The 27,314-nt window shown below is 42.4% G+C and overlaps 1 protein-coding gene across 14 annotated transcripts in view; it reads right to left on the bottom strand.

Moving 5' to 3' along the window:
* The window catches only part of LOC129700538 (MAPK/MAK/MRK overlapping kinase-like), an 85,588-nt gene that overhangs the window by 23,314 nt on the left and 34,960 nt on the right, over positions 1-27,314 (bottom strand). For 6 of the 14 annotated variants that reach the window (XM_055641129.1, XM_055641124.1, XM_055641123.1 and 3 more), the window contains 4 exons: positions 24,916-25,032; positions 21,946-22,119; positions 19,343-19,463; positions 10,051-10,227 (listed from right to left, as the gene is read on the bottom strand). In XM_055641129.1, the coding sequence (XP_055497104.1) occupies positions 10,051-10,227; positions 19,343-19,463; positions 21,946-22,119; positions 24,916-25,032 (589 nt within the window). Of the gene's footprint in view, positions 1-2,556; positions 2,631-3,683; positions 3,769-10,050; positions 10,228-19,342; positions 19,464-21,945; positions 22,120-24,915; positions 25,033-27,314 lie in introns of all 14 variants that reach the window. The other 8 variants (XM_055641132.1, XM_055641131.1, XM_055641126.1 and 5 more) reach the window with 5 other exon arrangements.

The following is a 27,314-nucleotide window of genomic DNA, read 5'->3' as shown; positions in this document are numbered from 1 at the left end:
CAGATCCACGGATGATGCAGTCTCCCAGGTTCTGCACACTGCTCTCTCCCACCTTGACAGCCAGAACGGGGGCTATGTGAGGATGTTGTTTATTGACTTCAGTTTGTCTTTCAATACGATAGTCCCCACCAGACTTGCTGAGAAGCTGCTGGAACTGGGGCTTAACACTCCCCTGTGTGCCTGGGCCCTGAACTTTCTCACCGCCAGGTAGTCAAGATGGGAAGACATACATCCAACACCCTCACCCTGAACACAGGATCCCCCCCCAAGGCTGCGTCCTCAGCCCCCTACGGTACTCCCTGTACACACATGACTGTGTGGCCAGGTTCAGCTCCAACTCTATAATCAAGTTTGCTGATGACACTGTGGTGGTGGGCCTGATCTCTGATAACGATGAGAAGGCCTACCGGGAGGAGGTAGCTGATCTGGCACTCTGGTGTCAGGACAACAGCCTCCTCTTGAATGTCATAAAAACTAAGGAACTGATTGTGGACTTTAGAAGGGCACAACATCCGAGGACGTACATGCCACTGGAGATAAATGGGGATACTGTGGATAGGGTGAGCTGCTTTAAATACCTGGGAGTCCACATCACAGAGGATCTGACATGGACAACACACGCTGCTGCACTGGTAAGTAAGGCAAGGCAGCGCCTTTACCACCTCAGGCAGCTGAGGAAATTCAGAGTCTCTCTGAGGATCCTTCAGTGTTTCTACTCTGGGGCTGTAGAAAGCATCTTGTCCGGCAACATAACAATCTGGTTTGGGAACTGCTCTGCCCAGGACAAGAATGCTCTGCAGAGAGTAGTGCGTTCGGCCAAACGCACTATGGGAACTACACTCGCCCCCCTGCAGGAACTATACATCAGAAGGTGCAGATCCAGCAACATTATGGGGGACCCCTACCACCCCAGCAACGGTCTGTTCCAGCTGCTACTGTCAGGCAAACGCCTCCGCTGTCATGCTGTGAAAACAGGATGAGAAGGAAGTTTCTTCCCACAGGCCATCAGGACTGTAAACTCTTATCTCACCAGGGACTAATTTACTGTACTCATTTACTGTTGTGTTGTGTCTTTTAAATTTTTTTTTTTCTAACGTAAATATTGATTCTGTTTCTAGGAGGGAGAGATAGATCAGCCATGATTGAATGGCAGAGTAGACTTGATGGGCTGAATGGCATAATTCTACTCCTATCATTTCTGACCTTATCAAAGGCTTTCTGAAAATCCAGGTAAACAACATCTACTGCCTTTCCTTTTCTGTCCTGCAATTTATTTCTTCAAAGAATTCCAGCAAGTTTTTCAGGCAAGACCACAAAACCATGCTGACTTTGGCTTATTTTATCTTGAAGTTCTAAGTACTCCATAACCTCATCCTTTATAATGGACTCTTACCAACCACCAAAGTCAGACTAACTGGCCTACCCTTCCCCCTATTCTGCTTTGCTCCCTTCTTGTGCAGCGGGGGTAATATTTGCAATTTTTCAATCATCTGGAACCACTCCTAACTCTAGTGATTCCACACAATCTATAAATCCACCTCTTTCAGAACCCTGGGATGCAGTCCATCTGACCCAAGTGACAGCCACCTTCAGCCCTTTCAGCTTCCCAAGCACTTTCTCCCTAGTAATAGCCACTCCACTAACTTCCACTTGAATTATCAGGCACGTTGCTGGTGAAAGATCAACTAGCATTGGTTGATGGGAATGGTTGATTTTAATTATAAAATGAAATAATTTATTTACTGGGATTATTTAGTGGTTATTCCAATCATGAACAGATGTGTCTATGAAACATAATACATAGGTGAAGACAAAAGAAGGATTTCAGAATATACCAATATTCATAATGGGTTAAGGTGATGGAAGCTGGCTGAAAGATAAAATAAATGTGACTATCTCAACCATTATTGTTGCTTTTTGTGCAGCAGCCTATCTTGGACACAAGTGCCAAGATATATGAGGATATTTGCAAAGTTTTACTGAGTTGTGATTCACTGAGTTTCGCCCTTCCCCAGACTCTTTCATGAATTCTGAACACTACATTTTCCTAAATTTTCAAAAGAAAATGTTTGATGCTTCTGCCTTCATGTCAATAACCTACAAGCTCTTCACAACCCAACTCCTTACTTTTTCTCCTTCTCTGTGTCCCCATACCAATGAGCCGGACATCAACGTTCTCATCACCTTGCGCCTCCGAAAACTTTAATTATTTTCTAAAGAAAAGTAATCTAAAAGTAATTGCATTCTGCAGTTGAAGAGGAGAAATGTAATAAATGACTGCTGCACAGTCCTTATTACAATTAACACCGCAGAGCTTCAACATAATACTGTTTTCATGAAGTGGGTAAATAATTGTAGTAACCAACTGAGACATTTGAATGCAGCAATCTAAAATGTAAAGATATTTAAAGTATATATATATATGGTGATATATTTATAAGACTCGATCGAAATGCTTAATTTCTCAAAGCAATCACTTAAAATTAAGAATAAAACAAGAATAACTTGACTCCTTGTATAAAATGTGATAAAACTGATATTAATCTCAATTCTCACCTAAATGGGAAATGACAGAACTTCACAAGTCCAAAACAGAAAGTGCTGGAGGAACTCAGCAGGTCAGGCAGCATCTGTGGAGGAAATGGACAGGCGACGTTTCGGGTCGGGACCCTTCATCAGACTTATGTATTGTCAGGGATTTACTTCAGCCCATAAATAGTACATAAGTGCTGAATGAACTGAACATTGTGAAATGTTTCTGTGGATGTGAGAAAGCCCTTGTGGGTTTGTACCAATTAAGTAATGCCCAATAAAGTTTTAATAGGTGACATAAGTCATGGATGGGAAAATATCTCAGAAAGCAACTGAACATTCCTCTTTATAGGTTTGCTAGAAGGTGTACTCACAGAATTAAAGATTGGAAGTTACGTTCATTTAATTATAAGGCAAATCCATGCATACAACACAAAATAGTGGTGACAAATATGGTGTACAGAGTTTCCTCCTCTAAAAATGGACTGAATAAATGAGGTTGGTTTCATAGGCAAGTCAATTTCTGTGACACTTTTAATATATTTTCTTGGCGGTAAATTGCTCTGTGGCACAAAGGGTAATATAAAATGCAAATTCTGTTCAGAATTCAGAAAGGGACATTTGGGAGACCACATGCCAATTTTCAGTGGGGGGGTGGGGGGTAGCAGTGCAGAGAGTTAATAATTGCAAAATTCATGGGCCCAGTACATCGATAATAATCAAGGAGAAGCACAACGCACCTCCCTAGAAGTTAAGGAGATTCAGCATGTCTTTTTCACAGGGCTAGATGGTCTAAAGCTAAAGGGCGTAGATTGAAGGTGAGAAGGAAAACATTTAAAGGGAAACTGAAGGGTAATGTTTTCACACAAGTGCTGGTTATGTGGAATGAGCTGTCAGAGAAAGCTGTGGAGATGGGTACACTTAAAATAATTAAAATGCATTTTGACAGATATGCGGATAGGAAATTTAGAGGGACATAAACTAAACAAAGGAAAATTTGAGAAATGCAGGTGAGTATCTTGGTCGGCATGGATGGATTGGACCAAGGGGCTTCTTTCCATGCTGTATAACTCTATGACTCTAATAGCAATACAGAGATGATGCATTTCTCAATGTAGGGACAGCCAGAAATGTGCAGAATAAATTCTTACCGAAACTAAATTATCTCTGGTCATCAATGCTCTTCCTGACTGACACAATCTCATGTTGAAGAGCAGAAAGATTGAATGGGTCCTCCTATTTTATGAGAGGGTGGGGAGGAGAAGGAAATGAGATTTAAAAAAAAGAAAGATAATACTCTTTCCATGCTAGTATATCCCCAAGGTTTTCAAAAGCTTTAGTTCAATATCTACCTGGATATTTGGCGTCACACCTTAACCCATCATTACATTACTAAAACTCTGTGTGTGTGCATGTGCATGCGTGCGTGTGTCATCTTGGCACAATCTGGTTGATTCCAATTTTCTTCCAAACGTTAGGTCCCAGCCTTCCCATTTTCACACCTTCTACTCACTCTTTTCCCCGTGGAGGCGATAAACATCTACCCGTCGCATTCTCATCTGTATTTCAAAACTTTTTAATCGTTTAAAGTTTTAAAAACAGCCGAAAACTCACCCATTTCGGAAAAAAAAACCTGAGTTAATTCACAATGCACTCGCGAGGCACGATGGGACACTCCAGCGTTCGCGTGGCGGTGGCTGCCAGCGCCCAACGGGCAGGGTGCTGCTGGAGTGAGGGCCGAGCCCGGGGCTTGGAATGGGGCTGTGACCGGGGCCAAAAAATAAGCTGCCGCTGGAACAAAGGACGAGCCTGGGTCCGTGGTCTGTGACGAGCCTGGAGATGAAGTCGTAGCCTGTACTATAGCCCAGGCGGCAGCCGAGCTGACGGCTGGACCGGGCCAAGTACGAGAACCAGGTCCGAGTTCCAGGCCCTGGCGCTACTCTACGACCTGGGTAGGGCCTGGGGCAGAGAATGGGAATGAGGGAAGGAGGATGAGGGAAATGAGGAGGAGGGAGTTGGGGGGGTTGTGGAGGAGGGAGATGGGGAGGGGTGGAGGAGGAAGATGCCCCCTCCCTATCTACCCTTGGTATCCTATCTAGACCAACGGGTCTGCACTTGGTCTATTCCTTCTAAAGTGCTTCCTCCAATTATAAAAAAAGTGCATGAGCAGTAAAGGAAACGGAGAAATCCCTTCAGTCACTCTCATGAGTCAAACCCGTTAAAGGCATATTAGGCAACATTCATTTCTCACCATCAGTCAAACTTCAAAATATTTCTAGTAATTACACAGAAACACTAATTGAAAATCAGATCAGTATAGATTTAGCTTTTCACGTCATTTGTTAAGTCTTGCGTGATTAATCGCCTCCAGAGGAGATTAAAATAAAAAAACTGCAAACGCTAGAACTCTGAATAAAGTAATATTTATAATATAAGACCCTTCATCAGAAGGGCAGTCATGGTGGTACAGCGGTAGTTGCTGCCTTACAGCGAATGCAGCGCCGGAGACCCGGGTGCGATCCCGACTACGGGTGCTGTCTGTATGTAGTTAGTATGTTCTCCCCGTGACCTGCGTGAGTTTTCTCCGAGAACTTCGGTTTCCTCCCACACTGTTCGTATTGGTGGAAATGTGTCAGCCTCGATAACAATCAGCACGGGAGCACCTCAAGGCTGCGTGCTCAGCCCCCTGCTGTACACACTCTATGCACATGACTGCGTAGCCGGTCACAGTGCGAACTCCATCATCAAGTTCGCTGACGACACCACTGTTGTGGGACGTATCACTGATGGGGATGAGGCAGAGTATAGAAGAGAGATCGAGCAACTGTCCATATGGTGCCAGCGCAATAACCTGGCCCTCAACACCAGCAAAACCAAGGAACTGATTGTGGACTTTGGAAGGGGGACCCACAGCCCCATTTATATCAACGGCTCGATGGTTGAAAGGGTCAAGAGCTTCAAATTCCTGGGCCTGCACATCTCTGAAGATCTTTCCTGGTCCGAGATCACTAATGCAATTATCAAGAAAGCTCATCGGCGCCTCTACTTCCTGAGAAGATTACGGCGAGTCAATTTGTCAAGGAGGACTCTCTCTAACTTCTACAGGTGCACAGTAGAGAGCATGCTGACCGGTTGCATCGTGGCTTGGTTCGGCAATTTGAGCGCCCTGGAGAGGAAAAGACTACAAAAAGTAGTAAACACTGCCCAGTCCATCATCGGCTCTGACCTTCCTTCCATCGAGGGGATTTATCGCAGTCGCTGCCTCAAAAAGGCTGGCAGTATCATTAAAGACCCCACACCATCCTGGCCACACACTCATCTCCCTGCTACCTTCAGGTAGAAGGTACAGGAGCCTGAAGACTGCAACAACCAGGTTCAGGAATAGCTACTTCCCCACAGCCATCAGACTATTAAACCTGGCTCGGACAAAACTCTGATTATTAATAACCCATTATCTGTTATTTGCACTTTATCAGTTTATTTATTCATGTGTGTATATATTTATATCATGGTATATGGACACACTGATCTCATCCGCAAACTTGGAGATGTTGCATTCAATTCCCTCGTCAAAATCATTAATATATATTGTAAATAGCTGGGGTCCCAGCACTGAGCCTTGCGGTACCCCACTAGTCACTGCCTGCCATTCTGAAAAGGACCCGTTTACTCCTACTCTTTGCTTCCTGTCTGCCAGCCAGGTCTCTATCCACATCAATACTGAACCCCCAATATCATGTTCAGCACAAACTTTGTGCTGCGAATTTGTATGCTCGAGGGACCCTATGTCTTCTATGGCCAAACCAATTTTGAATTCAATCTGTCAAGTCTCCATGTATTGCATGCGCCTTAAGGCTGTGTCATTGAGTTAAATGACATGGAAGCAGGCCCTTCTACACAACTCGTCCATGCTTACCAAGTATTCACCCAAACTACTTCCATTTGCCTGTGTTGGCTCATATCTCTAAACTTTTCCTCTCCATGAAACTCTCCGAATGTCTTTTAAACATAGTAATTCAAAATCTACCATTGGCAGTTCATTCCATACATCCACCATCACTGTGCTAAAAACCTGCCGCTCGTGTCTTCTTTGCTCCTTCCCCTCTCATCTTAACTCGATTCCCTCTACTTTTGTAATTATGAGAAAAAGGTTCTATCTACCATATCTGTGCAAAAAGGTCACCCCACAGACCTCCACAGCTGATGCCAGAAGAATTATCTCTATAATAATCTCCAAACACCTGTCCGACAGATCAGAAACACTCTTCAGGTGCGGATTTGTCAATGACCACTCTCCGTAGAAGACTTCATGAACAGAATTACAGCGGCTACACTGCAAGATGCAAACCACTGGTTAGCCACAAAAATAGGATGGCCGGGTTAGAGTTTGCCAAGAAGTACATAAAAGAGCAACCACGGTTCTGGAAAAAGGTCTTGTGGACAGATGAGACAAATATTAACGTATATCAGAGTGATGGGAAGAGCAAAGTATGGAGGAGAGAAGGAACTGCCCAAGATCCAAAGCATATCATCTCATCTGTGAAACAAGGTGGTGGGGGTGTTATGGCCTGGGCATTTATGGCTGCTGAAGGTACTGGCTCACTTATCTTCATTGATGATACAACTGCTGATGGTAGTAGCATAATGAATTCTGAAGTGTATAGACACATCCTATCTGCTCAAGATCAAACAAATGCCTCAAATCGCATTGGTCAGTGGTTCATTCTACAGCAAGACAATGATCCCAAACATACAGTTAAAAGGAGTTGAAAGGAGTTTTTCAAAGCTAAAAAATGATCCATTCTTGAGTGGTGAAGTCAATCAACCGATCTGAACCCAATTGACCATGCCTTTTACACGCTGAAGAGAAAACTGAAGGGGACTAGCCCCTAAAACAAGCATAAGCTAAAGATGGCTGCAATACAGGCCTGGCAGAGCATCACCAGAGAAGACACCCAGCAACTGGTGATGTCCATGAATCGCAGACTTCAAACAGTCATTGCATGCAAAGGATATGCAACAAAATACTAAACATGACTACTTTCATTTACATGACATTGCTGTAATTTCTACAAGGTGAATCCAAAATGTATAAAAATTGCCTTTATTAAATTGCACTTTAACCACATGTTATTTTTTCTATTACAAATCTCAAATTGTGGAGTACAGAGGCAAATAAATAAATGATGGGTCTTTGTCCAAAACATTATGGAGGGCACTGTATGTCTCATAATTTTATATACTTCTCTCATGTCTCCCCGCAACCTCCAGTGTTCCAGAGAAAACAAAACCTCCTCTGCACCCTTTCCAAAGCCTCCACATCCATCCTGTAATGGGGCAACCATAACTGCATGCAATACTCCACATGTGGCCTTAACAAAATTCTACAAAGCTGCCTGACTCTTATACTCAATGCCCTAACCAATGAAAACATGGATACCTAATGCCTTCTTTACCGCTCTATATACTTATGTTGCCACTTTTATGAAGTTATGAACTTGCACGCCAAGATCCCTCTGTACATCAAGGCTGTTATGAGTCATACCATTAATTGTATATTTTCCCCTTACATTCCTCCTCCCAAAGTGCAACACCTCACACTTGCTTGGATTAAACTCCATCTGCCATTTCTCCACCCATTCCTATAGCTAATCTATCTTCTGTTGTATAATTTGATAGCCTTCCTCACATCCTTGGTGTCATCTACAAACTTACGAATTAACACATCTACCTTTATGTCCAAAAGAGAACTGCAGATGCTGGAGAAACTCAGCGGGTGAGGCAGCATTTCTTGGAGTGAAGGAAAAGGTCTGAAGAAGGGTCTCGGCCTGAAATGTCACCTATTCCTTCGCTCCATAGATGCTGCCTCACCCGCTGAGTTTCTCCAGCATTTTTGTCTACCTACCTTTATGTCCAAGTCATTAATATATATCACAAACAATAGAAGTCTCAACGCAGATCTCTGTGGAACTCCACTGATCACAGACTCCAACCTGAATATTGTCCTTGCATCAACGCTCTGTCTTCTATCAGAAAGCTAGTTCTAAATCCATACCACCAAGTCACTGTTAATACCGTGGTTCTTAAAAAAACTGTGATTTTCCTTAATCCGAATCGCAAAGGCCCTTTTGTGGCCCCTTTTTGGCCCTGCTAATTGCCTGCTTGAGTTCATTTCTTTATATTCCTCAAAGGCCCTGGCTGATTACATCCTCTTAAACCTTGCATGAACTTCCTTTCTCTTTTTGACCAAATATATAACCTCTTTGGTCATCCAAGGTTCCCTTACTTGCCATCCTTATGCTGGTCCTGAACTTCGATCAACTGGCCTTTCAATGTCTCTGACATCATCACGCAATAATAGCTGCAGTGTACTCCCCTGAGCTCCTGCTTAATAATATTGTAATTTGCCTCACTCCAATTTAGTACCTTTCCACAAGGCCCGGCCTTCGCCCTATTCAAAACAGTCAACATTTATGAAGTTGTGATCACTATCTCAAAAATGCTCTTTCCACAGAAACACCAGTCACCCGACCAGGCTCATTTCCCAACACAGGGTGCAGTACATTCCCTTCTCTGGTCAAACTATTCACATAAGTTTCAAGAAACCTTCTTGGATAACAAATTCCACCCCATCTAAGCCTTTGACACTGTAGATGCTGCCTCATATGTGTAAGTACAGTAAGGTATAATAAAAAATCTTGCTTGCAGCAGCATCACAGGCACATAGACTCAGACAGCACACAAAAACATAAATTAGGCATCAATTCTATAATGAAAAGAAAGACTGTGCAGACGGTATTTTAAGGATGCTTGTCAGACAATTATCTTGTCAGACAAGTTCCAGTCAATATTGGGAAAGTTAAAGTCAGCCACTAAGACAACCCTGTTGCTTTGGCATCTTTCTGTTATTTGTCTACAAATGTGTTCCTTTATCTCCTGCTTGCTTTGGGGGGCCTATAGTACAATCCCAGTACAGTGCTTGCCCCTTTCTTATTTTAAAGTTCCACCCATATCGCCCCAGTGGACAAACCCTCCAGGATGTCCTCTCTGATTAGTAGCACAACTCATTTCCAACCCTCTCTACGATGTCTAAAACATCAAAATCCTAGAACATTGATCTGCCAGTCATGTCCCTCTCGCAACCACGTTTCCCTGATGGCCACAGCATAATAGTCCCAAACATTGATTCAGCATCTAAATTCATCTGCTTTCCCCACAAAGTTCCTTGCTTTGAAATAAACACAGTTCAGCCCATCAGTATATTCCATATCCTTTCACCTCTCCCAGCCTTTCCTATTTAGTTGAAGAAAAGTAGAATGTTATTGAGAAGTGGTGAATTGGTGCATTATAATCAACATTCTGTTAATAAACCTTATACTATCTCCTTTAATCTAAAAATGCCTGCTCTGCAAATCATTGGCTTGGGCATCATGTGCAAAATAATTAGAATTTGTACGTACAGGCCCTTAAATAATGTGGTAATCTAACTAAAATTGAGCAAGAAAGCACTATTCATACCTTGCTTTTTCCAAGATACTGTACAGATGAGACTTGCGGTAGAGTTCCAGTTTCAGGCACTGATACTGTTGGAAAAACTGGCTTTAAAGTTCGACTGTGGTAACCAGCACGCTTTGTTGTTCCTGGCACATTCAGCTTTGGCAGCTCCACGGGAATTTGACGCCGTACAGGGATACCCTGTGGAAAATTTATATGAAATAAATTTTGGATGCTTAAAGGCTTCTTTTGCAATACTCTTCATACAAAAATCTGTTTTGGATTTGGTTTGGCATACTAATGTAAAAATAGTATCTAAATGAATGATGGGTTGTAATTAAATGTAATCTTTATTGATGGTATTTAAGGTAAATAATGAAACACAAAATTATTTATTTTTCTTCAAGATACTAATAGAAATGAAATTTAATCTTTAAAGAACAAAGGCATACTAATTAAGTGAAAAAAACCGTTGCTTAAACTCAGGAAAATTAAGAATATAGGAAACAACATGAATGCAAAATGTACCCAAAAAGCCTCCTATTATGAATTTTATATTCATTATTTGAGCTAAAGGCTCACATTTAGACCATACACTGCAAAAATTAACTATTACACCCATTGTGGTTCATCCAGTGAAGAAATCTCTGAAGATTTTGGTGAAGAAACAGCTTCTCAGTAGTTCCTTGCTACTGATTGCTTAACGTTCAAGGCTAGGGTATTACAGTGCCCTCATAATGTTTGGGGAAAAGAGCCGTCGTTTATTTATTTATTTGTCTCTGTATTCCACAATTTGAGATTTGTAATTTAAAGAAATCACGAGGTTAAAGTGCACATTGTCAGATTTTAGTAAAGGGTATTTTTATACATTTTGGTTTCACCATGTAGAAATTACAGCCGTGTTTATACATAGTCCCCCCATTTCAGGGCACCATAATATTTGGGACACATGGCTTCACAGGCGTTTGTAATTTCTCAGGAATGTTTAATTGCCTACTTAATGCTGGTATAAGAGAGCTCTCAGCACCTAGTCTTTCCTCCAGTCTTTCCATCACCTTTGGAAACTTGTATTGTTGTTTATTAGATTAGATAGCCTTTATCAACATGAGGACCAAAGTTGTGCCAATTAAAAGTCAAACAAGGCATTAGGAGACTAAGAAACAAGAATAAAACTGTTATAGAGACCTCAGGCTTACCAAAATCAACTGTTTGTAACATAATTAAGAAGAACGAGAGCACTGGTGAGCTTACTAATCGCAAAGAGACAGGCAGGCCAAGTAAGACCTCCACAGCTGATGACAGAAGAATTATCTCTATAATAATGGAAAACCTGCAAACACCTGTCCGACAGAACAGAAACACTCTTCAGGAGTCAGGTTTGGATTTGTCAATGACCACTGTCTGCAGAAGACTTCATGAACAGAAATACAGAGGCTACACTACAAGATGCAAACCACTGTAAGCCGCAGTAATAGGACTAGACTAAGTGGGACCTGTTGGGTCCTTTTGTCACACGGGAGGCCTGGTCCCCCAACGCAATATGCCACCACTAAGCCATAGCCCCCAACTGCGCATGATCGGCTCAGGGTCCCGCACTAACGGCAGAAGTTAAGTTAGTTAATAACTTTGCATTTAATATTTCCATTACCTCGCCATCCCTCTTCCTACTCCTACCCCCTCCTCCATCCCCCAGCACTCTGTCCTCCTCCTCTTGACTCTCCCACTTTTTCCCCTGTCCTCCCCCACTCCCTCCCTCACCTCTCCCTTCCTCTCCTTGCCCCTACCCTCAGTCACTGCTTTGGGCTTTGCTGCTTTCCGTTTGGCCACATCGCCGCACCACTTCTGGTCCCTCCAAAATTGTGTCCGGTTGGAGACCTCCGCCGGTCTCCCTCAGCTCCAGTAAAGACACGATGGGGTAGGAAGGGGCGGACCGTCCCGGGAAGTGACAAGAGACTAATCCGCGCGGTGCTGACTGGCAGGAGAGGAGATCGATCTGTGCACGCTCGGTTTATACAATTTTTAAACCTCGCTAACGTTTACAACAAACCAACGATCTGAACGAAACCTTTTGCACTCGCAGCACAGGAGACGCACAGTTCACTCACTCACGGCTGGTGGACTCACAGTTCACTCACAAATGGCTGGTGGGCTGGCAGTTCACTCACTCACGGCTTGTGGGCTGGCAGTTCACTCACTCACGGCTGGTGGGCTGGCAGTTCACTCACTCACGGCTGGTGGGCTGGCAGTTCACTCACTCATGTCTGGTGGGTTGGCAGTTCACTCACTCACGGCTGGTAGGCTCACACACACACCCTCCATCACACACACACACCCTCCATCACACAAACACACATCCTCCATCTCTCTCTCACACACACCGTCCATCTCATGCACACTCTCACACCCTCCATCACACCCAAACACACACCACCTCCATCTCACTCACACACTCCATCACACTCGCACACATGCACATACACACATCCACTCGCACACACACCCACACACTCCCTCCTCCATCTGAGTCACACACATGCACGCACACACACACCATCCATCTCTCTCTCACACACACTCACCCTCCATCACTCACACACTGCATCACTCACACTGACACACACACACACACCCTCCATCTCTCACACACACTCACACCCTCCATCACTCACACCCTCCATCACTCACACACTAACACACATACTCACACACACTTACACTTACACTCATACACACACACACTTACACATATACACACACAAACAAGGGACATATATATGACAGTAAAACTCTCTTCAATCTACTCATGCGGCTGAGCGCGGCCTCTGGACTGAGCGGGACCTCCGGAGTGAGCGGGACTTCCGGACTGAGCGCGACCTCTGGACTGAGCGCGACCTCTGGACTCAGCCACGGCATAGACTCACAGTTCATTCAGCACGGACGGCGTAGACTCACAGTTCATTCAGCACGGCGTAGACTCACAGTTCAGTCACTCACGGCATAGACTCACTGTTCATTCAGCACGGCGTAGACTCACAGTTCAGTCAGCACGGACGGCATAGACCCACTGTTCAGTCACTCACGGCGTAGACTCACAGTTCAGTCAACACGGATGGCGTAGACTCACAGTTCTGGACTCAACTCTCACTCGCGGCTTCCAGGCTGACTGACTCACGACCGGCCTCTGGGGCTTTAATCTCCTGGCCCCCGGAGGGGGCGTTACCTTCATCATGGTAACTGACAGGCGAGCTGACCAATATGCTGATCTCACGTTTTTTAAATCTTCATAACTTTTCTATTTCACCGATTGGAACACATCTTGGGGCGCTTGGAGCGGAGGAGAATGGTGAGTTAGATGGCGAAAAAATCATAGCGATATAGGGTAGCGTTTTTGCTAAAATATATATACAGCGTGGACCGGAATGGTCAAGATGAGAGTTTTAGTAAAAGTATAGATAGATCGATAGATGGCCAGGTCACAGTTTGTTAAGAAGTACTTAAAAGAGCAAACAGCAACCTTTCTGGAAAAAGGTCTTGTGGACAGATGAGATAAAAAATAACTTATATCAGAGTGATGACAAGAGCAAAATATGAAGGAGAAGGAACTGTCCAAGATGCAATGCATACTACCTCATTTGTGAAACACGGTGGTGGGTGTGTTATGACTGGGCATGTATGGCTGTTGAAGGTATTGGCTCACTTATCTTCATTGATGATACAACTGCTGATGGTAGTAGCATAATGAATTTTGAAGTGTATAGACACATCCTATCTGCTCAAGTTCAAACAAATGCCTCAAAACTCAATGGCCGGTAGTTCATTCTACAGCAAGACAATGATCCCAAACATGCTGCTAAAGCAACAAAGGAGTTTTACAAAGCTAAAAAATGGTCAATTCTTGAGTGGCCAAGTCAATCACCCGATCTGAACCCAATTGAGCAGGTTGAAGAGAAAACTGAAGGCGACTAGCCCCCAAAACCAGCATAAGCTAAGGATGGTTGCAATACCAGCCTGGCAGAACATCACCAGAGAAGACACCCAGCAACTGGTGATGTCCATGAATCGTAGACTTCAAGCAGTCATTGCATGGAAAGGATATGCAACAAAATACTAAACATGACTACTTTCATTCACATGACATTGCTGTGTCCCAAACATTATGGTGCCCTGAAATGGGGGGACTATGTATAAACACAGCTGTAATTTCTACATGGTGAAACCAAAATGTGTATAAATTGCCTTTATTAAAATCTGACAATGTGCACTTTAACCACATGTGATTTTTTTAATTACAAATCTCAAATTGTGGAGTACAGTGGCAAATAAATAAATTATGGGTCTTTGTCCCAAACATTATGGAGGGCGTATGGGTTTGATTTAAAGTGCTTTTGATTGTGTGCAAGCCAAGTAGTGGGAGTTGCATGCACTGCTGACTACATGTTTAAGTTTTCATGAAAGTGATCACTTTATTCATGGACAGAGGTGGTGTTACAAAGGCTTGCAACATCATGTAACTTGAGCTGAACGTAGACCCCATTCAAGCTCTCAGCAAACATGATTTATTCAGCTGGACATATTGTTTGTTTTGGTTCCTGTTTGCATATTTTGTGTCCAGATGGCACAAATCTGCATCCAGTTGAGACCTGATCAAAGACCGAGCAAAAGTCCATGCAGACAATGTTAACTGCCCTTCCCTCGTCAATCCTCTTGATCACCTCTTCAAAAAAAAACGATCAAATTCTGTGACACAATTTCTCATGCCAAAGGCCATGCTAACTATCCCTAGCCAGTCTTTGCCTTTCCAAATGCAGATAGATTTGGAGTATCAAAATCCTCTCCAGTAATGTTCTCATGATTTTTATTAGGGTAACGGGCCTATAGTTTCTGGCATGTTTTTGTATCACATCTTAAATGCCCGCGGTCTTTGGTAAGAAGAGGCCGATTTGGGAGCTCCATGCTGCGGAGAGAATTTCAACCGCCCCGACGCGGGAGTCTCGACGGGGGCTTCAATCGTCGACTGCGGGGGCTTTGATCGCCCCGACTGCGGATGGTTTGACTGCCTTGACCGCGAGAGAACAAGAGGAAGAAGATTGACCTTTATTGCCTTCCATCACAGTGAACCCACTGCGGTGAATGTTTATGTTAACTTTTATGTGGTTGTGTGTCTTGTTGCTTTACACTTAGTATGGCTGTATGGTAACTAAAATTTCACTGTACCGTAATTGGTACATGTGACAATAAACTGACCTTGAAACCTTAAACCTTGAAATGAAGACACATCATTAGCCACCATGTAGAATGTGAATGAATGTGCCACTTCTAAGCTGATGCAGTCCTTAAACTATTTGTTGTATTGAATTTAAGAGTGAAGCAATGCTCCTACTACTCTCTTCTATGCTAGCCTCCAGCCATGTTTCCTTTCCATCATCAGCAGGCTACTTTTGTGGTTGCATACATTTTCTGGAACATTAGTCAGTAAAGGGCCTGTCCCACTTAGGCAAATTTTTAGGCGACTGTCATAGTCGTAGCAGGTCATCGAAAAAACCGGCGACTGGACCCCCCTACGACAACGTCTACGACAAGCTACAACAACCTACCAGCTAGTCGACGTCAAGCTACCGACAACCGGCGACCCAATCGTCGTGACTTAGGACGTCAACCTACGATCATACAGGCGACAACCTACGACAACCAAAGTCAACCTACGTCTAACCTCAACAAGCTACGACAAGCTACGAACCTGTCGGCGACAACTGGAGACAATTCACATAATTTTGGCCTCCCAAACAATGGAATCACCCAGTTTTCCTGTAAAAGGGGCTGTAGCTAGGGTTTCCAATCATTCTGCATCATGACTACCATGGAGCAACATTAGAGGGCATTACTCTCACAAGAAGAAGCCCTGCTGCTTGCAGCAGCCCTCATGCTTAAAGATCAACAAGACAGAAGGACAAGGAGAATGAGAAAGAAGAAGCCCAAGTAGAGGTCTGTGTGGTTGAAGCCCTAGTCCCTGAAGAGACCCAGGTTGGGCCAGTATGACAACCTGACTGAGCTCCAGCAAGAAGATGAGGCTGCCTTCATACAAGAGTCTCTCCTACAACACCATCAGCAAGGTTGTCCAAGAGACCTGTGAAGTCATCATCAATGCTTATGAAGTCATGGACTGCCCTAGCACACCAGATGAGTGGTAGAGAGTGGCACAGGGCTTTCAAACCAGATGGAGCTTCCAGCACACATGTGGGTCAGTGGACGGCAAGCATGTGGCCAGCCAAGGGAGGTTCTATGTACTTCAACTGCAATAAGTTCCATTCCATCGTACTCATAGCTGTGGTGGATGCAAACTACAACTTCCTGTTTGTGGATGTGGGCACACCTGTCAGTGCCGCAGATGGTGGGATCTGGAGAGAGACCTCCCTTGGGAAGAAGGAAGGGCAGGCCTTCCTGATCCAGAACCTCTGCCAGGAGAATTCAACCCTAACATCTCCTACACACTGGTTGGTGATAACACCTTTCCACTCTGGTCATGGATGATGAAGCCATACCCTCACAGGCAGATGTAAAGGCAGCAGAGGATCTTCAACTACAGGCTGTCCAGGGCTAGGAGGGCCATGGAAAATGCCTTTGGCATCCTCGCCAGCAGATTCAGATGTTTGCTGACTATGATGGAGCAGGAGCCCAAGAATGTGAAGACCATTGTCTACGCAGCATGTGTCCTCCACAACCTGATCCGTACCAGAATGCAGCAGCCATGGTGGAGGGTGACCGAGTGGACAACCAGATAGGCAACATCACACCAGGCTCATGGAGAACTGGAGGACAGGCTGCACGGATGGTGGGACTGGAGAGATTGGCAGGAAACACCTCCAACAAGAGAGCTAAGGACCAGAGAGACCAAATCTGCACTTACTACAACTCCGAAAGAGGTATTGTACTGTGGCAGAACAACATGATCTGAAGACCAACAGCAAGCAGCCCACACCACAAACAGAAGTCCACCACTCCAGAGCCCACAACAGACCACAGGGCCACCCACATCCTCCCAAAAAAGTTTAATTTTCAATGCAGTACAATGTATGTGTTTCTTTTATTGATCAAAATATATGAAAAGGGTTTGCTTTTCAATGCAGCACAATGCTTGTGTTTGTGTTTGCTTTATTGATCAAAATATATGAAATTGAAATATTTGAAAATTATGCCATGGGACACTACTCTGCAATATGATATCTTCATACATCAATTTGCCGTCAAAATGTCAAGCATTTTCTTTATTGATATTGAAGCAAACAAAAGTTTTAACACACTATAATCGCCTGACCACGTGGAGCGTTTCCCACGGAGGCGCCACTGTCGTAACCTGGCGGAGCAAGTTCTGTCAACTGTTGCCAATGGTCGCCAGCTGTTGTAGGTTATTGCCAGTATGGTCGTAGCTTGTCGCCAGTATGGTCTAGCTTGTCGGCGGTATGGTTGTATATTGTCGTAGATTGTCGCCGATATAGGCGTAGATGGACTTCATTCATCAGCATCGCGACTGGCTGTAGTCGCTTTACTTCTGTGGATTTCTGTGGACTTGGGTTTTTCCAATGCCTGTCGCTACTTGACTTCTCTTGAGGCCGGTACCTGTTGCCAGTTGACGTAGGTAGTTGCCAATGGAATTCACTGGTCAGCACCGGTGACAACCTACGACAGCACCTACGTCAGGAGAAGACAAGCTACGCTAATAGGCGTCAAACCCACTGTCGGCGAAAAATGTTGAACATTTTGAAAATCCAGCACCGACCAGAAAGACGCTATGACTCTTTGGGCAACTGAGGAGACTTCACGACCATACAGGCAACACCCCGGTGACAGCCTAGTCGCCTAAAAAATCGCCTAAGTGGGACAGGCCCTTAAGGGATCACTACATCTTGGGAGACACATGGTGCATCTGCAGTCCATGTTCTCACATGTGCTTGTTGCTAATTCAAGAATCCAACAAACATTCTGGTTGAAATTCAGTTGTACTTATTGTTATCCCGTATGCTCAGTCTCGCTGGATAGGAAATCTGGAAATCATATAGTAATGCTGTGGCTGGCCGTAAATGTGTGACAGCAAACTCTGTATGTGTCATCCTTCCATCAGCTAGTTCTGCATTCTCATACCCCAATACATTGCCAGGTTATCATTCAGCCTACCATCTCTATCATACAACCGTTCTGTAAATAAAGCATTTAATATCCAATTACATTGATTAAGGCTTTTATAAAATTATTGCTGTCCTTAAATATTTTGTAACAATAACTTTATGTGACTGAAGAGAAATTATGCTATTTTGGCTGGCAAATGACATTCATGCTGCACAGTTGCCAGACAATTACTATTTCCAACATCAAAGTGTGTAAGGCCATATTGTTGACATTCTGAAGTTACCAATGCACCATTGACTAGGAATTATATCTGCCAAGTGAACATACTGTGGTTACAGCAACAGGTTAGCTGGGTCTTCTGTGGTAGTTGACACATTTGCAGACTCTGTATAAAGTTCCACCACATTTAAGGATTGATGAATATTCTCCATTTACTTAGTTCAGTGTAGATCCTACAAGGTGTTTGATGCCATCTACATCAAAATATCCACTTGATTGACACCCTATCCACCCTTTAAATATTCACTCTCAACACTATGCTGTAAGACCACTTTCAGTTCCCCTTCAAATCACACCTTGTCCTGATTTAGAATTAAGGTAATTTTCCTTCATTGTTGTTGGATCAAACTCCTGGAATTCCCTACTCAAAAGCCCAATGGAGCTCACTTTACTGTAAAGAGAACTCGAGCAGCTCAAAAAATCAGCTCATCACCACCTTCTCTGGGGTAAACACATAGATGGTAATGAATGCTGGCTTTGCCCACAACATGCACATGTAAATACATTAAATATATTTGCCTACCTATTTCCTTCGCGCCCATAGATGCTTCCTCACCCGCTGAGTTTCTCCAGCATTTTTGTCTACCTTAAAACAAAACTAGGGGCTTTCCAGAAATCCTGGATAATCTGCAGTTTCAATCTGTGGGATCTGCTTTACACTGACATTGATAACTACAGTGATCTGGTTCCAATTCGGAAATAGAGCATTTAAAATTAGCAGGCTGTCCATTCTACCAGATCATCTATAAGGCAATGAACACTTTCCTGCTGCTAATACTTTTGTAAGGCAATAACATTAGGAGTGCAACAACATTTTAAATTAATTTGGAGCATCTTGTTAATTTAAAATTAATTCTTAAGTACTGTATTGTAGAGACAGAAAAAGCTAAAGATGCGTCAGTTTCTCTCATCTTACCCGTTTCCGTCCTTTGTGGATTCTCCATAAATTGTGAACCACGCCTGGGCTTAAATTGTTTCCATTCCCTTCTAGGCATTTAACTGTACGGTGCATGGTCCGGTTTTGTTTTTCTGCCGATCTGCAAGGGGGAGAAGCCACAATTTAACATGTGTTATTTAATAATTAACGTAAAGTAGAATCCTGCTTCCACACTGAAGCCTAGGGATCAATTTAATGGTTATGGTATGGTCAAACTTCTGCATGCCAAGCTTCATAGTTACATCACAGATTCGCACTTCAACATCAAAAATAATCTTTCAGATGTTCTCCTGGATCTACAGTGCCCTCCATAATGTTGAGCTCAAAGAATCAACATTTATTTATCTGCCTCTGTACTCCACAATTTGAGATTTGTAATAGAAAAAAATTACATGTCAGATTTTATTAAAGACCATTTTTATACATTTATACATTTTGGTTTCATCATGCAGAAATTACAGCAGTGTTTATACATAGTCCCCCCATTTCAGGGCACCATAATGTTTGGGACAAAGCAACGTCATGTAAATGAAAGTAGTCATGTTTAGTATTTTGTTGCATATGCTTTGCATGCAATGACTGCTTGAAGTCTGCGATTCATGGACATCACCAGTTGCTGGGTGTCTTCTCTGGTGATGCTCTGCCAGGCCTGTATTGCAGCCATCTTTAGCTATGCTTGTTTTGGGGGTTAGTCCCCTTCAGTTTTCTCTTCAGCATATAAAAGGCATGCTCAATTGGGATCTGATCGGGTGATTGACTTGGCCACTCAAGAATTTACCATTTTTTAACTTTGAAAAACTCCTTTGTTGCTTTAGCAGTATGTTTGGGATCATTGTCTTGCTGTAGAATGAATTACCGGCGATAAGTTTTGAGGCATTTGTTTGAACTTGAGCAGATAGGATGTGTCTGTACACTTCAGAATTCATTATGCTACTACCATCAGCAGTTGTATCATCAATGCAGATAAGTGAGCTAGTACCTTCAGCAGCCATACATGCCCAGGCCATAACACCCCCACCACCGTGTTTCACAGATGAGGTGGTGTGCTTAAGATCTTGGGCAGTACTTCCTTCCAGCTCCATACTTTGCTCTTGCCATCACTCTGATATGTTAATCTTCGTCTCATCTGTCCACAAGACCCTTTTCCAGAACTGTGGTTGCTCTTTTAAGTACTTCTTGGCAAACTGTAACCCGGCCATACTATTTTTGTGGCTAACCAGTGGTTTGCATCTTGCAGCGTAGCCTCTGTATTTCTGTTCATGAAGTCTTCTGCGGACAGTGGTCATTGACAAATCCACACCTGACTCCTGAAGAGTGTTTCTGATCTGTCGGACAGGTGTTTGGGGATTTTTCTTTATTAAAGAGAGAATTCTGTCATCAGCTGGGGAGGTCTTCCTTGGTCTGCCAGTCCTTTTGCGATTAGTAAGCTCACCAGTGCTCTTTTCCTTCTTAATGATGTTCCAAACAGTTGATTTTGGTAAGCCTAAGGTTTGGCTAATGTCTCTAAGTTTTATTCTTGTTTCTCAGTCTCATAATGGCTTGTTTGACTTTCATTGGCACAACTTTGGTCATGTTGATAAATGGCATTAAAAATTTCCAAAGGTGATGGAAAGACTGGAGGAAAAAAAAGGTGCTGAGAGCTCTCTTATACCTGCATTAAATAGGTAATTAAACACACCTGAGCACAGGCACGGAAATCGCTATCAAAACATGCAGGGAAGACAATTTCTTGGCGGCCACGCGTGCGCACACGCGAGGCTTCGGGCGTGGGCTCTGTGGACGGTAACATCGGGAACTGACCTGGTTGGTGACCGACTCCCAACTCCAGCAACAGCAGCTTCGTCCGCCCCGAATCGTGGGGCTTGAATCGGCACAATCGTGGGGTCTTTCAACGCCTCGATCACCTCAATGCAGCAGTTTGATTTTAAGCTGCTCTGGGCGCTGAAAGTTCCCGCGAACGGGCCGATTCTTGATTCTTGGTCCTCCAAAATATTCCAAATGGAATTTACACTGGAGGTGGTGAAGGGAGGGCTTAAGCGTCTGATAAAGTCCGGATTACAAAACATGGGGGAGGGGATTGTCCCCCACCTCTCAAAGCAGGTCGTGTCCTCCCTCCCCCCCCCCCCCCCCCCCCCAGGATTTCCGCCCCTGCCTGAGCAATTACAAACGCCTGTGAAGCCATGTGTCCCAAACATTATTGTGCCCTGAAATGGAGGGACCATGTATAAACACAGCTGTAATTTCTACATTGTGAAACCAAAATGTATAAAAATGCCCTTTAATAAAATTATCCTTTAGAAAACACTTCAAACTAAAGCCATTCTTTAAAGTAAATAATTCAAAAATCTAAATAATTTCATAAAGCATAATGAAATTATTGAAATTATTAAAGGGAAGCATTTCAGAAATATATATGCAGTAGTAGAAAATGTACTTAATGACTGGACAAGAGTTTGATCATTCGAAGTGTATTGATTTTAACAATGCAAGTAAATGGTCACATCTTTCTATGGCCAATAACAGATTGGGCACTAATTCAAACAAATTAATTAGTATTACAAAGATTTGATATTTTGTCTTACCTCAAGTCATGAAAATACTCATGCTGCAATGCATGCTTAGCAGTTATTCGTTCTTCTGGGTCATATACCATCATAGCATGCATCAATGAAATAGTCTCAGCAGAAGTGCGAGGAATGAGGCATGATATTCCTGTTCCCTTTTTCTTTGGAAAATCAAAACTCATAGCCCTTGTTCTGCATGGACAAGATGTTACACAAAACTGTTTAAACCTGAATGCCTTAAGGATTACATACTGCCTATATCGTAAATCATCTTCATTAATCAACATGAACACAGGAATAAGGCTAGATTGCCACAAAGGGGAATCACACAGGATTTATCCCCTGAATAGAAAATTTGATTTTGGCAATATCAATGTGTTAATTAAGTAATCTTTCCTTATATTTTTGTTGTAAACCGGGGATTCACTGTTTAAAAATAAAGGATTACCGATTTAAATTGGACATGATGAAATTTTGAAAGTTGAAATTTTGGAATTTTCCTCCTCGAAGGGAGTTGAAAGCAGCGTAAGAATATTTTTTAAGACAGAGATGGATCTCCCCGTTGCTAAACACTTTAATTCCCCATCCCAATCTGACCATTCTGTCCGAGGTTTCCTCCATTGTCACAGTGAGGCCATATGCAAATTGGAGGAACAGCCTCTCATATTTCGCTTGGGCAGCTTACAATAAAAAGATACTACGCAGGGGTATGAGTATTGATTTCTCAAACTTCAGGTCATCCCTGCATTCCCTCTCTCTCCAACCCTCCCCCACCCAAGTCACACTAGCTTTTTGTTCTCACCTAGAAACAGCTAACAATGGCCTGTTTCCTTTATCATTGGTATTCTTTTTGCATATCTTTCATTTCTTTGTTCTACATCATCATCTATATCTCTCATTTCCCTTTCCCGTGAATTACAGTCTGAAGAAGGGTCTCGACCCAAAACATCACCCATTCCTTCTCTCCAATGATGCTGCCTGTCCGGCTCAGTTACTCCAGCATACTGTGCCTATCTTCGATTTAAACCAGCATCTGCATTTCCTTTCCTACACATGGAGAAATGGTAGGTGAGGGGATGAACAGTTTGTGTGTGCAAACTGGAATATGGAATTGAGTTTACAATTGGATTAGCCATGATCTTATTAAATGGCAGAGCATGCTGAATGGGCTGAGTGGTTTTCTCCTGCTCTTAATTCTTATGTTTATAGAGACTTTGACTGGGAACTTAAAGTAGCCTCTTAACATGGAGAAAAGTCTGTTACTTTGTGGTAACAAGAATTTTTGTGAAATGTATTTACAAATATGTTAATAAATGTGACAGATTGAAGTACTTCATCTACAAAATTATGCACCAGATAGCAAATCTTGTATCAAGGCAAAAACTCTAGCAGTGTGGAATTACAATAAGTTCTGATAAAGGTGTCAGGAAAATAAGTGCGGTGGGTATTGAGTAAATATTAGCAAGACTTTATATTACTGGAAAGAACTTATACTTTGAGGGGGTTGATGAGAAAATCTGTTTGGATGGAATTAAGACAAAATTATACCATCACATATTTTTATAGGCCATCAAAGTGAGAGGGAGATAGAGAAGGATATGTGCAGGAAAATTAAAGGTACACAATAACAGATGTGGTATTATTAGGGCAACCAATTAACTTTAGAGTAAAGAGAAGGGAATTAAATTCTTAATCACTCTGGTTTCAGCCAAATGAGGAAGGAGGCATTGCTGGATCTGCTTCTGGGGAATGAGATGGGCTAAGTTGGCCATGTGTTCATGGGAGAAAACTTGAGGAACCATGATCACTACAATGAACGGTATAGCATAGGTTTACATAGGTATAGCACCCAGCTTGGTGTCAAACACACTGAGTGTTGATTTATTATATCACTTATGGTCCTACCGTCTTGCACACTCCTAAGTACCCCATTCCCTGTACTTAAAAAAAACATCTGCTTGGACTACCATGCCAGGAACTTGGTGCAAAGTCATTAATGGCTATTATGTCAATACTATAGACATTAGGCAATAGGAGCAGGAGTCGGAGTGGTCAATGTGATCATGGCTGATCATCCACAATCAGTACCCCGTTCCTGCCTTCTCCCCATATCCCCTGACTCCGCTATCTTTTAGAGCCCTGTCGAGCTCAATCTTGAAAGCAACCAGAGAACCGGCCACCATCGCCCTCTGAGGCAGAGAATTCCACAGACTCACTGCTCTCTGTGTGAAAAAGTGTTTCCTCATCTCTGTTCTAAATGGCTTACCCCTTAGTCTTTAACTGTGGCCACTGTTTCTGGGCTCCCTCAACATCGGGAACATGTTTCCTGTCTCTAGCGTGTCCAAACACTTAATAATCTTATATATTTCGATAAGATCCTCTCTCATCCTTCTAAACTCCAGAGTGTACAAGCCCAGCAGCTCCATTCTCTCGCCATATGACAGTCTAAATAATGCACAGGTTCTTACTTAAGAAGCTTTGAAGGACTACACCATAAATGCAACATTTATAAACAAGATAATAATTACATTTCCTAATATTGCCTCATTTGATCTAAAATATTATTTGATAAAATGCAAAACAACTTGAGTACATTGTATAGATATAGATTAAAATGTTTGGTTTAGATCCAAATAAAATATAACGCACTAGTTCATGAATTCAACCTTTGAGACAGATATATAATCATTTATAATTACCAATCTGGATTTCTGAAGGCGCCGAGCACCACACTATCATTACAGAATTACATCTGTATAAATGATAAACATATCCGATAATTTCTGGGCCTCAAACGGTTTATCATGAGAAGATGCGAAGCAGAATGGAATTTCTTTGACGCACAAGGTTAAAACTATGAGTATTGTATTCCTCTAGTTTTCTCTTATATTTTGCATCACATATGGACATTAAAAAGCATTAACATGAAATAGTACAGATATAAACTTGATAGATATTAATGTTTATTGTAATTTTGGGCATACTTACTGTTTAAACTTTCTGAGAGTTTCAGAGTTTGGAGTGCCAACAACTTCATGTATTTTTGCAATTTGGTCAACTTCATTAGAACCAGGAAAAAGTGGTTGTAAGCTACAGGGGAAAATTCTTGAAATAAATTTTAAGTAATTATTATTTATTTCACTATATTTAAAATATGTTACGGTATGTATGGATCTTCTATAGCAGGGATTCCCAACCTTTTTTGCCCCGTTTACCCCTGGCAACTTTAATAGTACATAATGTTATTTCACTTATTTATGAACAACTAATGATGAACAGATATACCAAGTCAGTCAATGAGAAAAAATATATACAAATCCAGAATCACTTTGGCGGCAAAAACAAGGGGGCAGATTATTATCTCAATGGGGTTAGGTTAGGTAAGGGGGAGATGCAGCGAGACCTGGGCGTCCTTGTACACCCGTCACTGAAAGTTGGCTTACAGGTACAGCAGGCAGTGAAGAAAGCTAATGGAATGTTGGCCTTCATAACAAGAGGATTTCAGTATAGGAGTAAAGAGGTTCTTCTGCAGTTGTATAGGGCTCTGGTTAGACCACATCTAGAGTATTGTGTACAGTTTTGGTCTCCTAATTTGAGGAAGGACATCCTTGTGATTGAGGCAGTGCAGAGTAGGTTCACGAGATTGATCCCTGGGATGGCGGGACTGTCATAGGAGGAAAGATTGAAAAGACTAGACTTGTATTCACTGGAGTTTAGAAGGATGAGGGGGTATCTTATAGAAACATAAAATTATAAAAAGACTGGACAAGCTAAATGCAGGAAAAATGTTCCCAATGTTGGGCGAGTCCAGAACCAGGGGCCACAGTCTTAGAATAAAGGGGAGGTCATTTAAGACCGAGGTGAGAAAAAACTTTTTCACCCAGAGTTGTGAATTTATGGAATTCCCTGCCACAGAGGGCAGTGGAGGCCAAGTCACTGGATGGATTTAAGAGAGAGTTAGATAGAGCTCTAGGGGCTAGTGAAGTCAAGGGATATGGGGAGAAGGCAGGCACGGGTTATTGATAGGGGACGATCAGCCATGATCACAATGAATGGCGGTGCTGACTCGAAGGGACGAATGTCCTCCTCCTGCACCTATTTTCGATGTTTCTATGTTTCTAATCAACAAATTTACCCCCTGGGTTGGCAAAATTTACCCCCTGGTTGGGAACCCTTGTTCTATAGCGTTAAAGATACATAATTATATCAGACCATGTTAGCATTTTCCATGCACATGAGCCAATAATTCCAATAAAATGTATTCATTGTATTCCCATTACCTTTCTTCCACAACCCTAGAAGTGAATTCCAGGGCCACGCAACTCCCTATTTAGTAATATTTCTTCTGCCTGGCTTTGCATCTCCTATATTTGCCATGCACCATCCTTGACTAACTCATAGAAACTCGTCCACCAAGTGTGCTCAATCATATCATAGTTTCATACATTTCTAACAAATTACCCTGTTAACTACATTGTTCTAGAATAAAGTATCAAATATGTTAAATATTTATTTTATGCCAGGCAACAACTTAGTGACAGTAGAAACAAGGAACTGCAATCAATCTGAAGAAGGGTCCCGACACGAAATGCCACCTATCCATGTTCTCCAGAGATGTTGCCTGATCTGCTGAGTTACTCCAGCACCTTGTGTATTTTTTTTTTTCAAACTTAGTAACAGTATACTTCTGAAGCAACAATATACTTCTATTATATGTCACTGAATAGTATGCATAATACTCTGGGTTTTGATAGAACAATATCTCAATGCTGACACGACTCCCTCCTAACCCAAAACATAATTACTGATTTATGTAGTTAGTAAAGTGAAATTGGAAATCTCATATATCACTACTCATTTCCAAACTCAATGGGAAAAAAAACTGCCCTTCATTCCTACTCTATTCTAATATATTATTTTAATAAACACAAATTCACTGCATTTCACTCTCTGTTAACTCCTAAGTAACTCAAAGGGATTTCTCGAGCATGGTTATCCTTCTATAGATCTATGTTAGTAACTTCTAACCAATTTCTCAATATTTACAGTGCATTCAGAAAGTATTCAGACCCCTTCACTTTTTCCACATTTTGTTATGTTACAGCTTTATTCTGAAAAGGATTAAATTCTTTCTTTTATCATCAATCTACACACAATAACCCCATAATAAAAAAGCAAAAACAGGTGTTTAGACATTTTTGCAAAGTAATTAAAAGGAAATAACTGAAATATCACATTTACATAAGTATTCAGACCCTTTACTCAGTACTTTGTTGAGGCACCTTTGGCAGCGATTACAGCCTCAAGTCTTCTTGGGTTTGACGCTACAAGCTTGGCACATCTGTATTTGGGTAATTTCTCCCATTCTTCTCTGCAGATCCTCTCAA

Source organism: Leucoraja erinacea, chromosome 9 (genome assembly GCF_028641065.1).
Source record: "Leucoraja erinacea ecotype New England chromosome 9, Leri_hhj_1, whole genome shotgun sequence".
NCBI classification, from domain to species: Eukaryota; Metazoa; Chordata; class Chondrichthyes; order Rajiformes; family Rajidae; genus Leucoraja; species Leucoraja erinaceus.
This window is presented reverse-complemented; position numbering and strand designations above follow the sequence as displayed.